This window comes from Salvelinus sp. IW2-2015, linkage group LG20 (assembly GCF_002910315.2).
Source record: "Salvelinus sp. IW2-2015 linkage group LG20, ASM291031v2, whole genome shotgun sequence".
Lineage (NCBI taxonomy): Eukaryota > Metazoa > Chordata > Actinopteri > Salmoniformes > Salmonidae > Salvelinus > Salvelinus sp. IW2-2015.
Window position 1 is genome coordinate 36,496,345 of NC_036860.1, and position 16,598 is coordinate 36,512,942.

Genomic DNA, 16,598 nt, shown 5'->3' on the forward strand with positions numbered 1-16,598 from the left:
TCAGCATGACATTGCCCCCGTGCACAAAGCGAGGCCCATACAGAAATGGTTTGTTGAGATCGGTGTGGAAGAACTTGACTGGCCTTCACAGAGCCCTGACCTCAACCCCACCGAACACCTTTGGGATGAATTGTAACGCCGACTGCGACCCAGGCCTAATCAGCCAACATCAATGTCCAACCTCACTAATGCTCTCGTGGCTTAATGGAAGCAAGTCTCCGCAGCAATGTTCCAACATCTAGTGGAAAGCCTTCCTAGAAGAGTGGAGGCTGTTGTAGCAGCAAAGGGGGGACCAACTCCATATTAATGCCCATGATTTTGGAATGAGATGTTCGACGAGCACTTTTGGCCATGTAGTGTATCCTTACTTTTACTGAAGCATGACAATTGGTTACTTTTTCCACCTCTGTGTCCTATGGAGCAAAATATACATTTGGTCATATTCACAGATTCACGGGCTATTTTGGGGGCTTTTTATAATTTAAGAATATTCCCTTAAAGGGCAATTCCACCACTTTCAAACTCATTTTCATTATCTCCAGCACAATACCAGTATACATGTGTGAAAATGGTGCAATTCTATGTTTTGTAGAAAAAAATATGAAGTAAAAAAGTTATACTCGATGAGATCATCAAAAGTTTAAAAAAAAATATGTTAAAACAGTGCTTTCAAATTCGCGGTGAAGAGGGAGCAATAAAAGCTGTTGCAGGCTTTCAAAATCACTGTTTTGTTTGACTTTTAATCATTAAAAAAAAAAAATACCCCTTTTTCATGGTATCCAATTGGTAGTTACAGTCTTGTCTCATCGCTGCAACTCCCATACGGACTCAGGAGAGGCGTGCTTCCTCCGAAACACAACCCAACCCAACCAAGCTGACTGCTTCATGACATGATGCCCGCTTAACCCGGAAGCCAGCCACACCAACGTGTCGGAGGAAACACTGTACACTTGGCAACCGTGTCAGTGTGCATGCACCCAGCCCTCCACAGGAGTCACTAGAGTGTGATGGGACAAGGACATCCCTGCTGGTCAAACCCTCCCCTAATCTGGACGACACTGGGCCAATTGTGCGCCGCCCCATGGGTCTCCTGGTTGCGGCCAGCTGCGACAGAGCCTGGACTCGAACCAGGATCTCTAGTGGCCCAGGTAGCACTGCGATGCAGTGCCTTAGACCACTGCACCACTCAGGAGGCCTTGACTTTTAGTCTTACCCTGTGATGTCACAGAGAAGCAGTTTTAGGACTTTTCTTCTTATCTTTTTTAAAACACAGATCACAGAAACGTGCTGTTTTCACATATGTAAACACTGGTTTGGTACTGGAGACAATAATGAGGTTATGGGGTTAAAAAGGTTCAAAAGTGGCAGAATTGCCTTTTAATTAAGAAAGAGCCAGGGCAGAACTTCCCAAACTTATTGGAGTAGGTATAGCCTATGCCAGCTGGCTTACACCTGTGTAATAATAACCTAATCACATTATAACGGCATCCATTTGGAAACATTTCTCTTTATAAAATGATGTTTTCTCCACAGACTTCTTCATACGCTACAGCAACAGGTGTTTCTCATGCTGTATGGCATTGTATAGTGTTTTTCGTCCCTGGTCCCGGAAGGCCACACAACAGCACCTGCAATGTGAGGACCCCCTAGGATCAGTATTGAAGAGCACTGAAATATGTTTACAATTACAACAAAGCAAATTACAAAGTCCATTTAAAAACCATGTTCTATGTGCATGGGGACTGTCCCTAAAGCAGGCACTGAGGGGTGTCATTTCTTGCAGCCTCGTTAAACCACAGTGATGTAGGGAACCTTTTAGAGGTGGTCCACTAGACTCTCCGTCCAGCCCGCGGATCGAGGCGGATGTGGTAAGGAGTTCAGTTAGAAACAGGAAGCTCTTTCTGCTCTCCCCCTTCACAGCTCTGTTACAGTAGCCTGTCTGCAAGTGGAGCTGTCAGTAAGATGGTGGTGGCCTGAAGAGGCTTTACTAAAGGTGAGAACAACACAATGCATGTATTTCTATTGTCTCATGTTCAAGAGTGTAGGAGCAGCTTGGTTGGGGATAGATAGACTATTTGAAGAGGTTCAATTTCAGAGATGCATCATGTTGTGTTATTGTCATCCTCATAGCAAGGTGAAGACTTAATTGGAATTATATTGGCTTTCAATAATGTATCACATTGTACAACTTCAGGATTCTGCTTTGAAATGTAAAAAAGATCAACCAGCAATCATGGAGTCCCCTTGTTCAGTCCGCCAATTTATTTGGTATGATGAAGTTCAGCTGAGTGTGTAAAAAATGATGCTACGGTTTGAGTTTGATGCTAAGGTTTTTAACAATTAAAACAATGTAACTAATTCTGTTGAACTGTATACTCATATATGTCTTCTCTTTGGTATATCAATTATAGACCATTCATTAATACTTTATTAGTCTTTATTAGTATTAGTCATGTAGATCATAGTCACTATTTTGTTCAGGGTAAATACACATACAAAATGTATTCCTAAGTGTATTGTTAAGTTTGATCAATACCACGTGTTATGCCTCCACCCTATCTCTATACACTTGGCTTGTATCTACCTTTAATCACAAAATCGGCTATCATTTGCCCTAACCAAACTTTGTTTTATAAAAGCGGAAAGTATTCTTATCTTCTGATGCAGATACTGTATCCCTGAACCAACAGGGGTATTCAATACAATACCAACATCATTCTTCTTTGGACGTTTCAACTTAATAGCATAAGAACATGTCACCCCTCACTGAGTGGGATCAAGACATTACACAATGGTGTTTGGCTATAGCGCTGTGATGACCACACATCCTGTGGGTAGCTGTGGGCTCAGGTTGTTTACAGGAACACATGACCAATTTCTACCAAGTGAGGGGTTTATTTCCAACAGTTTAGTCTTTCTTTCCACTTAGTTTTGGTGCCTACAGAGATGATATGTAAGGAATCATTACACCCMTGGTCAGTATCTGATGAACTTGAGGTCTTTTCATGACAACATTGGGTGAGCAGGAGATTTGTGCTGTTACAGCTGAATAAGGAACAAGTTTGGCCAACACCTGTCAAAGAGAGAAGTTATTTTTAGTGAAAGTGAAAAACAGCAGTAAGCAACTATTATTGGTGAATTAATTAAACAGAAGAAAACTATGGAGGATATAAATGAGATCATTCCAAAGGCAAATGCATTGTTGTTTAATTTTCCCATAGGCATGATAGCCATCTTCAGCCTACAAGGAGCTGTCTTGGCCATTGTGTCTGCGGCATCTCTCAGTGTCTTCTCTGCTTTCTGTCTGTGGTGCAGGAGCAAAACCAGTGAGTGGCACTGCATTACAAATTATGACATTTATTACATATTTACTAGGCTACATGTCCCACTAATCAACCTGTAAATCTATTCCAATATCATGAAATCTTCTTAAAGTAAAAATATATTTGTCACGTAGCACTAAAGCTAAATTAAAATACTTAATTTTCTACTTTGACTCGTGAAATAATTTTCTAGATCAATCCGTAGTGTGTGCCGTTGAATTAAAGTGTTCCACTTTTCCTTGTCTGTAGAAATAATACATGAAGAGAATCAAATTTATGACCCTCAAATATTGTAAGTATAACATTAACATAGATATTAAATAACTGATGCACTGTAAGACCAGGCATGATCTTATCGATTATTATAGATAAATAGCATAATATGTAATTCCTAATGTACAATTGAAATGTTCTATAATTCATAAAATAGCCGTTTCTATCTTAACATACATTTTTTAAACTCATGTTGTAAAACAATTTAACCTCACTATTGGCTACTATATGACAACATCATTTTTCATCACGTAACTCTGCCCAACTCAGCCAACGCGAAGGAAGCAGATTTGCAGTAATGCGATCTAAAACAGGTAAAATGACATTGTGATTCATCATACCCTTTGGGGCAGATTCCCGGACAGAACAAGCCTTATTCTACTTAAATTAATACAGAATTTTWAAAAATCTAAAAGGATTTCACAAGTGGCTTCATTATTGTGAATTCCCTTCTCATAGTGAATGACTGAATGCATCTATTTAATATGGTGATGGTTTTTATGGCTATCGTGTGCTGATCAACAGTAAATTATATGTTCTCACTACTGAATCCTTCTTGAATCTCTTGGGCTTTTTTAGTCACACGACCCAACCAGATTATAAGAGAGCTGCCTCCAACACCAGTGTAAGTAGACTACTCGTACATTTAGGTCTTATGCCCGTCATGCTTTTGTCTTGTTCCAACATGACAGCTGAAATTACATTTTTTTTGTTCCTTAAAACTGGATGGGTAACAAAATATATACTTGTATAAATATATTTTATACACACGAACAAGAGTTCCTACAGTTGGAGAAAATCTAAAAGAACATTGGAGTTTAGTTTTTAGCTTCCAGCTCACACCTGTTGGTTGTCATGTGTGATGTAATGACCACAGACCCACAGGGCACACACTGGTTGAATCAATGTTGTTTCCACTAATTTCAACAAAATTACGTGGAATAGACGTTGAATTGACGCCTGTGCACAGTGGGGATTTACCCCCTGACCAGATATTGGCTATGGTCTTGTGTGTACCTTAGGTGGCCGCTCAGCACTTTATCTTTGTCTCTAGATATGCTAATAACAGACAGCAGATATGCAACACTCACAATAAATACTTTAAATGTAATTTATTTTACAGGGAACAAACACCACAAGGTAGGTTTTATTTCATTCTTAATGTCCAGCAGACCTTCCCATTCACTTACAAGGGGTCAGTGCCTAAAGAGTCTGTTGACAAAGCTTATAAACAAAACTGAACCAACTGGACCCAGAATTTGAACAGATTAAAAACATTACAGATGTTTCAACATACAGGCAACTGCCAAAAAAAGGAAACACCAACATAAAGTGTCTCAATAGGGCGTTGGGCCCCCAGGAGCCAGATCAGCTTCAATGCACCTTGTCATAGACGCAAGTGTCAGGAACTGATTGGAAGGATGCYACACTATTCTTCCACAAGAAATTCCATAATTTGGTGTGTTGTTTATGGTGGTGGAAAACGCTGTCTCAGGTGCCGCTCCAGAATCTCCCATAAGTGTTTGATTGGGTTGAGATCTGGTGACTGAGACAGCCATGGCATATGGTCTACATCGTTTTCATGCATTGCTCATCAAACCATTCAGTGACCACTCGTGCCCTGTGGATGGGGGCATTGTCATCCTATGGGGGCATAGCCATGATAGCTAAAATAATGGCCTGCCCAGCATTTTTATCCACCCTAAGCATGATGGGATGTTAATTGCTTAATTAACTTTGGAAGCACCTGCTTTCAATATACTTTGTATCCCTCATTTACTCGTGTTTCCATTATTTTGGCAGTTACCTGAAGGTGTTGTATGTGTGTATCTTTACAGTTGTGAATGAGGAGCAAGCGAAGTATCAAAATGTTGCAACAGGTAAATGTTATCTGTTAGTAATTGTATTAGGTATATATTGAATGCCAAAAGTTTCCATTTTGGAAACACAGACCTTTCAATGTGGAAACAGTATCACTAATTCACTACAGTTTTAGCCTGCACCAAATTCCTCAGCACTAACTAAGACTTTTCAATTGTGTTATATTAGCTCAGATGGGAAGCGTTGAACCAACATATGTGTAAGTATCTATCAATGCTTGGTTGCCATTTAATTGTACTTACAATTAATCTGAATTTTAGTTTGCGAAAAATAATACATGTGCTTATTGTTTTTACAGAGATCCAATCCCAGCGTTAGTGTACCAGAATGTTAATGAGAGTACTAATGCAGACACCAGAGATTCAGAAACGGGTAAGTATGATTTATCCAATGACGTGAATACAGTATGTAGGCCTATGTCTATGGTTTTATCAGATGGAATAAAATGTAAAAAACTCAAAACGAACAAATAAACAACCCCCGTCCCTCTCGCCCACTCCCTGGGCCTTTTTATTAACCCAAAACATAAAGAAAAGAAAGATGGGAGGCCCCACCATTGATGCATTTTGTAGAGCCCGTTACTGTAGGGTGATATCCTCTCAGATAATGTAATCTGCTGCTGTTGAAAGTAATGTCAAGCTTCAGCTCAAACCACAACCATCAAAAGGTACAGGCGACACAGTACATGGCAGCCTACATACAGTAACACAATCTAACATCCTCTGAAGACAAGTGTGATCATTTATTCGTATGTGTTCAGATTGTCACTTGCCTTATTTGGATGTCAGAAGTGTTAAGTATCATTTGATAAACATATTTCTACTTTCTAGATGGTGATCAATATGAGAATGTTTTCCCATCTATTGATACAATCAGCCGTGGCTCTGGTATGTACTTTAGAATGACTAAATGTAGGCCTATCCCTCCTTTGAAATGAGCCATATTTATGAAGATCATGTTGTTTTTATGGAAGTTCATTATCTATTTGAAGTAGATTTCTTATATTTTATGTTGAACTAAGATTATTTCCCACCACCTCACAACAGATGGATCAGATTACGAGAACTCTGAATTCCTGGAGCAAGTGAAGATGGGGTTAGAACCGTTAGAGGATGGTAAGTCACTATAGTGCATTACAACGAAGACAACACTTCTGCTATGAACGTAGGATGAATGCACTAATTGTAAGTCGCCATGGATAAATTACTACAATGTAATGAACTAAGACTTGAGACTTCTAATTTCGTCACAGATGAACCAGATTACGTGAACGACACTGACTGATATGGGATCTACATGCTCTACGAGTGGATATCTATGGGAATGGACTTTTCTCTTTTGTTGAGCTGCCTGAATAAATATTAAGTTATAATGATATGTATGTCAATGTGCTATACCAGAGCAATGCCATTTTAGGGTTAATGCCCAAAGTTGTATTACTTCATCAGGAATTCCCTTGAGTCAAAACATGTGAGGAACCATGTACAGCAGGGATGGGCAACTGGCAGCCCATGGATCAATTTCCAAAACTCAGTCAGYGTTTCAATTGACTGTTGAGAGAGAATAGTATAATACACAAGGTTCACTTTTGAAATGTGCAGTTGTGCATCAGCAGTTATGTCAGCCACTCAATTAGCCTATGCCAGCAAAATTATTTTAGATTGGTAAATTAGACTAGCGGCCAGCTATCTAAACTTGTAGTAATCATGTTAAAATTACTGTCCGGGGCCACCATTGATCATCAGAGATCATATTAACTGCAATTTGTCTCTACCCTATGGCAAAATGTGAATTACCGAAAATCCACTTAACTGCTGCTACTTCCCCCCCTGTTCGGACTGCATGTATGGATGTGGGTATGCAGACCCGCGAGCCACTGTGGCCCCTCATGAGGAGTTCTAATTTGTGGCCCCACCCCCATCAATGTTGCCCATCCCTGATGTACAGTATTTTTGATTGTTTGAGTGTTACTGTGTAACTGTCACCATCTAGTGGTACAAAATTAATACGAGACAGCTCCAAATGTAAAAAAAAGTGATTGTCAATGTGTATTATTAAATAAATCCTTACTACAAAACCTTTAAATGTACAACCTCTTTATAGACCAATGTGTTCTGTCAAGTCATAAAAAACATTGATTTATTACAGAAGTGATTTTCAATAGTATTTACATTACAGTTTTTCTCAATTGCTAAAACACAATTTCTGAAACCTTGCTCCATTTCCTGAAAACATTAAACACAAAACCTCATCTTCAAGCACTATTTACATAACCTCTGACTCATCTCGTAAAATGAAACATTCGCCTCAAAACAGTTTTACCTGTGTTCAAAATCAAACACTGCTCTCAAATCATAAACAAAGTGATCAAAATGATATACACTCTCAAGCAGTCAGTAAACAATACACCGAAAAATAGAAAACACATTGTTCAAAACATACAATTCTCAGGGAGATGTACATTTTTAATTTAAAAAAATACCCATATTTTTCCGTCATTGTCTTTTGATGAACGAAAACATGTTCTATCATAGTAGCTCAAAATTTATCAGAAATTACTACTCTGCTTTGCTCTTTGTTTTTTTGTTCTTCCTCCTCCTTGTACCCCTATTTTTACAGTACTGTACCCTGCATCTCACAAACTTGTCCTTTGTCTCTGTGATACTGTAATTCTTGTTCTTTGTTGATATGAACCTGCAATCAGTCAAAATCTATTGAGCAGTCAGTACTGTTAATAAATGGAAAGCACAATGTTCAGGGCCATACAATTTGTCCATTGTACAGTATACAGCCTACAATGCACTGTACTACAGTATACAATACTAAAAGGGACAAAAATCAAAGGAGTAAACATGTGATCAATGTGCTTCTWCTTGTCTTTGGGCTGGGTCAGGCCAGAGCACTTCGTCGACATCACAAGCAATATTGTRCCTCCTGAGGCAACGGGGGAAGAAGCCTCTTGTGTGCCGTATCCAGCCCTGACATGATTCCTCACCTATATCACCACAGGCTAAATCCATGGCTTGCAGCAGATTTACTCTGGTGTAGGGTTGTCTATCATACACTTTCCATCTCCAAGAGGAGAAAAACTCCTCAATCGGATTCAGGAAAGGCGAGTATGGAGGGAGGTACAAGTTCATAAACTGCCCATTGATGTTAAACCATTCCCTTACCTGAGCAGCTCGGTGGAAACTGACATTGTCCCACACTATCACATAGGTGGGAATGGGATTCTCATTTAGCTCTTGACCCTGCTGCTCTTGAACCTGCTGCTCAAATAAAATATCTCTTACATTGGCAATAAATCTTAGAAGGTGCTGGATGTTATATGGCCCGAGTGTAACATGGTGATGTAGAACACCATGGTTGCTGATAGCAGCAGATTGTGACATTGCCACCTCGTTGACCAGGGACTACAACAATGGCCCGCTGTCCAATCATGTTTCGGCCTCTCCTTCTCCTCTTTGTTAGATTGAAGCCTGCTTCATCGACAAAGATGAACTCATGGGGTCTGTCCAAGGATTCCAAGTCAAATATTGTCTGTGTAGAAATACAATATACTGCAGGGAGTTTTGTAGGAAGATCGTAGGACAGTGACTATACTATTAGAGTACAATTAGGCTTCTGATTCACAACATTGTATGTACTGAAGAGTAATGTCTTCACATAGTATGTGTTAGTACTGTAGACAATCTGGATTACAGTAAATGTTTATGAATGTACACTTACTTGCACATACTGAGCTCGCAGTTCTTTCACCCTTGGTGAGTTGTGCTCAAAAGGTACTCTGTATACTTGTTTCATTCGCATCCTGTTACGATGGAGGACACGGTCAATTGTGAAATGCTCACACTGTCGATTCTCTGGAAGTGTGTGTTGTGTTGTATCACTCGTTCCTGGATTTCTCTGAGTCGTATTGCATTATCTTGAAGGACCATGCCAACTATAACGGCCTTTTGCTCCCGAGTAAATATAGCTGTCCTTCCACCTGCATGTGGCAGCCTTGCAATTCTACAAAAAGTATTGTGCAGTTACAAAACATATTCATGCATACAATGATTAACTTTACAAATTTCTATTGAAACAGCTGCATATAGTGTAGTACAGTAAATTTGCAATTACAAAAATACAGTAGCTGGTCTCTTCTCTGAATGTCCTTACTATGGTGGACACAGAAAATCGTCTCAAATTGGGTTGCACTCTAAGTCCTGCTTCCCTCATTGTCAGTCCATGGACAAGAACATGGTCTATAAATGTTGCTCAAATTTCATCAGATATTTCCACTCTTTGTCTTCCTCTTCGTCCTCCTCCTCCTCTTCGTCGCCCACCTCGCATACGCACTCGTCCTCTCACATTGTTTCTTCTATCCATTCTCAGACTTTCTTCTTTCCACCTTCAACAACCTGTTTGCTCTCTGAACTGGCTTATATTGGTTGTGTCGCATCATTTGAAACAGGTTAAATCAATTTTGAGTGGTTGTGTTCAATCAATGACATGTGTTCTCTATTTGTATTTGATTGTTGCCACTTGTGTTTACCAGTATGGATGACATGTGCATTAGAGTATAGTAGTTTGAGAATGTGTTTAGAGTTTTGCTGAAAAGTCTAAGTGAGATCTGCAAATTGTGTTTTACCATGTGAAATGGTTTAAGGTATTGACAACAGACTGCATAATTAGCTAAATGAGTCCAGGCAACTGAGAACTTTGTTCAGCCAATGGGTTTTAGTGTTTTAGTAATTGAGAAAAACTGTAACATGCTTGTATAAAATACAAAATGTATTTAACCCAGAAATGTTACATCAAACAACTCCCCAGGACTCTGAGTCAGTCATTTAAGGGTGTCACACAGATTGGTGGAATAGGGTTGTGTTCATTAGGAACGAAACTGCACTGAAACAGGGAAGGACAACCTGGACATGCTCAATACGTAACTCTTATGTTTTCTGTTGCAAAATGTTTAGTTTTCGTAATGAACACAACCCAGGAGAGAGACAGTGCTGAGAAGATGTGTGGGTGCGGTGTTAGCTGAGATCAGGGGCGGCCGTCTTGTTGCACAGTCGACCCAGGAGGCCTGCCATCTGCAGTAGGGAGTTCACGCCCTCCGCCACCTTCATGTGGGTGTATCCTATCTCCTGAGAAAAGGGACAATACCAAGTAAACAAGGAGAGCGATGCCGAGGCGAAATTGATTAATACTATGGCGTGGCTTACTTTCCTATGGCTTACTTTAGATGCACAATAGTGCATCTAACTCTTTTAAGGGGGGGGGGGTTAGAAGGATTACTTTATCCTATCCTAGGTATTCCTTAAAGAGGTGGGGTTTCAGGTGTCTCCGGAAGGTGGTGATTGACTCCGCTGACCTAGCGTCGTGAGGGAGTTTGTTCCACCATTGGGGTGCCAGAGCAGCGAACAGTTTTGACTGGGCTGAGTGGGAACTGTACTTCCTCAGAGGTAGGGAGGCGAGCAGGCCAGAGGTGGATGAACGCAGTGCCCTTGTTTGGGTGTAGGGCCTGATCAGAGCCTGAAGGTACGGAGGTGCCGTTCCCCTCACAGCTCCGTAGGCAAGCACCATGGTCTTGTAGCGGATGCGAGCTTCAACTGGAAGCCAGTGGAGAGAGCGGAGGAGCGGGGTGATGTGAGAGAACTTGGGAAGGTTGAACACCAGACGGGCTGCGGCGTTCTGGATGAGTTGTAGGGGTTTAATGGCACAGGCAGGGAGCCCAGCCAACAGCGAGTTGCAGTAATCCAGACGGGAGATGACAAGTGCCTGGATTAGGACCTGCGCCGCTTCCTGTGTGAGGCAGGGTCGTACTCTGCGAATGTTGTAGAGCATGAACCTACAGGAACGGGTCACCGCCTTGATGTTAGTTATTGATGTTATGTACAACCAGAGATGTACATAATGTACAGCAACAGAAGTATTGGGACAGTGACACGTTTTGTTGGTTTTGGCTCTATACTCCATCACTTTGGATTTGAAATGATACGAGGTTAAAGTGCAGTCTGTCAGCTTTAATCGTAGGGTATTTTCATCCATATTGGGTGAACCGTTTAGAAATTACAGCACTTGTTGTACATAGTCCCCTCCATTTTAGGGGAAAAATTCACTAGTAGTAAAAAGTGATGTATTTGGTCCCATATTCCTAGCACGCAATGACTACTTCAAGCTTGTGACTCTCCAAATTTGTTGGATGCATTTGCAGTCTGTTTTGGTTGTGTTTCAGATTATTTCTATTGTAAATAAGAACAGAATGTTTCTAAACACTTCTACATTCATGTGGATGCTACCACGATTACGGATAATCCTGAATTGTGAATGATGAGTGAGAAAGACGCACAAATATCATACCCCCAAGACATGCTAACCTCTCACCATTACTAAAACAGGGGAGATTAGCATTTTTTTTGGAGCTCACTGTACAACTGCAAATGTTTTACCATGTCTCTTACCTTGATGAACTCCAACTTGAGATACTCGGACATCTGGAAAGTCTTACACACTCTGAAGATGTTGCCGATTATGTCCTCAGGGGAGTAACCCAGGGCCCACAGCTGCTCAATAATCTAAGGGAGAGGTACACATGAATATTAAATCAGCTATATGGTCCTACTATATATTATAAACTGAGCAGTTATTGATCACTTTAATTAAGAACCATACTTAACGGCTAGAGAAATAAGGGTTATTCATCGAGAGGAATATTATACTCATTCTGTTTGGATTGTTATTGAAAAGTGGATCGCAATACCTTGTAAGCCTCATCAATGCTGGAATTGACACAGTGTTCCAGCATGCTTTTCACCAACAGTGGGTGTGGCTCATCTCACACCTGAACAAAAACCAACAAATTGACTTGTCTTTTCTTTGAAACCCATTGTCAATTTTGCCTTCTAAAATGCCAAAAAAAAGATAGGTTAGGTAACAGAACCGTACCTTGAACACATTTTCACTATTGATGTAGCCAAAACCGGAATTTGTGGATTGTAGGTTATTCAGTGCCTGCTGATGCAAAAAAAAAAAACTCTAGTTATAGTTTCTCATGTCTCAGCCAAACTTTAATTGGCCRTATGAGAAGCCATGGATCAGGGTTTCTGTGGCGCTGGACAAAGTGACCGGAAAGATTTGAATTTACCAACCCATTAGGATGTCCACCCACAGTGTTCAGAATGACAGAAATCACATTTACATTATGGTAATTCATCTTAACAGAACATGCAACTCCTGTAATGAAGCAGCCAATAAAACATCCTTTTCAAACACTTCCCAAAATCAAATTAGCAGGAAAACACTATTCTAAACAGTGCACCTGATGCAAGCGGTTCCATATGTGATAGAGATGAAAATCTCTGTTAGAAACTTAGAAAGAGGGGGACTCTAAAGATACAACAACTATGATGGGTTGTTAATATGACTACCGTAGGATTGTGCCTTTGGCTCCTGGACAACGAAAGAAAGTTATGAAAACCAAATAGGACAGGAGTGAAATGCTGGTTTCAAGTCTATAAAATAATTGCCTCCACGTTTCTATGGTCGAATTGAAGCACGGTAAGACATGCCTCATAATATGAAGTATACTGCCTCCAGCTCAAGTTCCAAAGTGGCGTGTGACGCGCTGATAGCCTGCCTACCGTTTCCTATGCACTTGAATGGTGAATGGGAGGCGTGCTTCAATTACCAGTTGGGAAAGAAAAAGAGCTATTTAATCGAGGTCATCAAAACTGTTCTCAACACGCGATTGCATTTAGAATTGTTGCGCAATAACTGGCCTGATAAAAGCACGTTTCACTCCAGCAGCAAGGAGCTGAAGCAGCGCTGTCTGACAAGTGATATRCCGCTCTGTATGCTGTGCGTGTGATAAATAAGATACATGACAACTAACGGAAATACACCCGCCCCAACTTAATTCCCCAAAATGTTGCTCATTAATCAAGAGAGCGATAAGCTTGTCTGTCAAATGTATTTCCATTGACTAATATTTCCATCAATGAATGAAAAGCATTATTTTGCAATGGGATTGTTTTTTTCTCCCGGTCAATTTGTCCGGCAAAAAGCCGCAAACCCTCCCATGGATAGACACAGTGTTCAACAAACTTGATATTTTAAAATGGGTAACTTGTTGACACCAAAACTTCCAAAGACATTTCCAATCTAGTTGGAATGGTAACAAGAAGGCTATTCTGGGTCCTGGACTTCCTGACGGACGGGCCGTGCCCAAGTGGTGAAGGTAGGCAACAACACCTCCACCAAGCTGAACCTCAACACGGGGGCACGTGTTCAGCCCCCTCCTATACTCCCTGACCACCCATGACTGCGTGGCCACACACACGTCTCCAATTCAATCATCAAGTTTGCTGACAACACAACAGTGGTAGGCCTGCCTGATTACCAACGACAAGACAGCCTACAGGGAGAAGGTGAGTGCCTTGGCGGAGTGGTGCCAGTAAAATAACCTCTCCCTCAACGACAACGTGGACTGCAGGAGAAAGGAGAGGGCGTGCCCCCATCCACATCGACGGGGCCTCAGTGGAGAGGGTCAAAAGCTTAAAGTTCCTCGGTGTGCACATCACTGACGACCTGAAATGGTCCCTTCACACAGATAGTGTGGTGAAGGCACAACATCACCTATTCGGTTTGGCACCTAAGACCCTCGCGAACCTTTAGCGAGGAACTATTGAGAGCATCCTGTCGGGTTGCATCACCGCCTGGTACGGCAAATGCACCATCCGCAACTGCAGGGCTCTCCAGAGGGGGGTGCGGTCAGCCCAAGGCATCATCAGGGGCACACTGCCTGCCCTCCAGGACATCTACAGCACCCGGTGTCACAGGAAGGTCAAGAAGATCATCAAGGACCTCAGCCACCCAAGTCAAAGCCTGTTCACCCCACTACCATCTAGAAAGTAGAGAGTACAGGTGACCGAGAGGTTGATAAACAGCTTCTAACTCCAGGCAATCAGATTGTTAAACAGTCACCACTAGCCGACTACCACCCGGTACTCTACCCTGCACCTTAGAGACCGCAGCCTACATAATCATTGAACACTGGTCACATTAATAATGTTTACATACTGTTCTACCCACTTTATTTGTATACTGTATTCTAGTCATGGCTCATCCTATATAACTATTGCTATACACACACACACACCTTTTCTATTCACATACTGTCCATACACACCATTCATATACATATACACCGAGTGCACAAAACATTAGGAACACGTTCCTAATATTGAGTTACACCCCCCTTTGCCCTCAGAACAGCCTCAATGTGTCAGGGCATGGACTCTACAAGGTGTCAAAAGCATTCCGCAGGGATGCTGGCCCATGTTGACTCCAACGCTTCCCACAGCTGGATGTCCTTTGGGTAGTGGACCATTCTTGATACACAGGGTTAACTGTTGAGTGTGAAAAACCCAGCAGTGTTGCAGTTCTTGACACACTCACACCGGTGCGCCTGGCACCTACTACCGTACCCCATTCAAAGACACAGAAATATTTTGTCTTGTTCATTCACCCTCTGAATGGCACACACACAATTCATGTCTCAATTGTCTTAAGGCTTAAAAATAATGATTTAACCCGTCTCCCCCCCTTCATCAACACTGATTGAAGTGGATTTAACAAGCGACATCAATAAGGGATCATAGCTTTCACCTGGTCTGTCTGTCATGGAAAGAGCAGGTGTTCCTAACGTTTTGTACACTCAGGACCGGAATCTAATTTCGTGCAATTCTATCCATTTGGCTATGGGGTTTTGTACTGTGTATTTATATACGGTATTCTTGACATAGCTCCTAATATTTCTACTACTGTACATTGCATTTTAGCTACAGCGTTTATGCACACTGCATATTTATTGATATAGAGCAGATGTCAAGAATCCAGTATCTACTGCTGTACATATCATTCCTACTATATCTTGTGTAAATTAATTTGGTGTAGATACGTATAGATTGCATTTGGATTACTGTTACAGTGCTATTTGTGTTGTTAATTGGATTCGTTCTGACATGTTTTAAAACCTTTTTAGATTACGTGTGTATTGTTTTCTATTGCTGGGCATTGATTTTGATTAATACAATTTATTTAAAGCCCATATGGGCTTACAAGACACTACTAGAACCAGTATTAGTACTACACTGTTGGAACTAGAAACAAGCATTTCACTGCACCTGAGAAACATCTGCAAATCTGTGTATGCGACCAATAAACTTTGATTTGACCTCTGAGCGATGTTATATTAATTCTAAAGGTAGCACAGTACGAGTCTGATTCACCAGACTATCCGACCTTCTGTCAAATGTATTTCCATTGACTAATATTTCCATCAATGAATGAAAAGCTAATTTTGCAATGGGATTGTTTTTTTCTCCCGGTACATTTGTCCGCGCAAAAAGCCGCAAACCCTCCCATCGGATAGACACAGTGTTCACAAACTGATATTTTTAAAAATGGGTAAACTTGTTGACACCAAACTTCCAAAGACATTTCCAATCTAGTTGGAATGGTAACAAGAAGGCTATTCTGGGTCCTGGACTTCCTGACGGACGGGCCGTGCCCAAGTGGTGAAGGTAGGCAAACACACCTCCACCAAGCTGAACCTCAACACGGGGGCACGTGTTCAGCCCCCTCCTATACTCCCTGACCCACCATGACTGCGTGGCCACACACACGTCTCCAATTCAATCATCAAGTTTGCTGACAACACAACAGTGGTAGGCCTGCCTGATTACCAACGACAAGACAGCCTACAGGGAGAAGTGTGATGCCTTGGCGGAGTGGTGCCAGTAAAATAACCTCTCCCTCAACGACAACGTGGACTGCAGGAGAAAGGAGAGGGCGTGCCACATCCACATCGACGGGGCCTCAGTGGAGAGGGTCAAAAGCTTAAAGTTCCTCGGTGTGCAACATCACTGACGACCTGAAATGGTCCCTTCACACAGATAGTGTGGTGAAGGCACAAACATCACCTATTCGGTTTGGCACCTAAGACCCTCGCGAACCTTTAGCGAGGAACTATTGAGAGCATCCTGTCGGGTTGCATCACCGCCTGGTACGGCAAATGCACCATCCGCAACTGCAGGGCTCTCCAGAGGGGGGTGCGGTCAGCCCAAGGCGATC

The 16,598-nt window shown here is 41.6% G+C and overlaps 1 protein-coding gene, 1 long non-coding RNA gene and 1 pseudogene across 4 annotated transcripts; 1 reads left to right on the forward strand and 2 right to left on the reverse strand.

The window, feature by feature from the left end:
• Positions 1 to 1,893: 1,893 nt before the first annotated feature.
• si:dkey-183i3.6 (LAT2 domain-containing protein) lies at positions 1,894 to 7,554 on the forward strand. 3 transcript variants are annotated; one of them, XM_024013742.2, is made up of 12 exons: positions 1,894 to 1,993; positions 3,222 to 3,326; positions 3,573 to 3,615; positions 3,867 to 3,910; positions 4,176 to 4,221; positions 4,720 to 4,736; positions 5,435 to 5,476; positions 5,646 to 5,676; positions 5,776 to 5,849; positions 6,308 to 6,364; positions 6,524 to 6,592; positions 6,730 to 7,554. In XM_024013742.2, the coding sequence occupies exons 2-12, from the start codon at positions 3,224 to 3,226 to the stop codon at positions 6,759 to 6,761; spliced, it is 558 nt and encodes a 185-aa protein (XP_023869510.1). In that variant the 5' UTR covers positions 1,894 to 1,993; positions 3,222 to 3,223; the 3' UTR covers positions 6,762 to 7,554. The 3 variants fall into 3 exon arrangements, with proteins under 3 accessions (XP_023869510.1, XP_023869509.1, XP_023869511.1); XM_024013741.2 differs by lacking the exon at positions 1,894 to 1,993 and adding an exon at positions 2,467 to 3,018; XM_024013743.2 differs by lacking the exons at positions 1,894 to 1,993; positions 5,435 to 5,476 and adding an exon at positions 2,468 to 3,018.
• Positions 7,555 to 7,556: 2 nt separating this feature from the next.
• LOC139029428 (uncharacterized) lies at positions 7,557 to 9,521 on the reverse strand. Its single transcript, XR_011481725.1, has 2 exons — positions 9,207 to 9,521; positions 7,557 to 9,017 (listed from the first exon to the last, which is right to left on the reverse strand). It is a non-coding gene; the product is annotated as an uncharacterized lncRNA (long non-coding RNA).
• Positions 9,522 to 10,177: 656 nt separating this feature from the next.
• Positions 10,178 to 16,598, reverse strand: part of LOC111981220 (replication factor C subunit 2-like) — a 16,918-nt pseudogene continuing 10,497 nt past the window's right edge.

Excerpts from the sequence above, each read along its gene's own strand:
- si:dkey-183i3.6 (XM_024013741.2), top strand. Across the intron at positions 3,616-3,866 it reads ATTTATGACCCTCAAATATT|CCAACGCGAAGGAAGCAGAT; the intron begins GTAAGTATAACA and ends TGCCCAACTCAG. Across the intron at positions 5,477-5,645 it reads GTATCAAAATGTTGCAACAG|CTCAGATGGGAAGCGTTGAA; the intron begins GTAAATGTTATC and ends GTGTTATATTAG.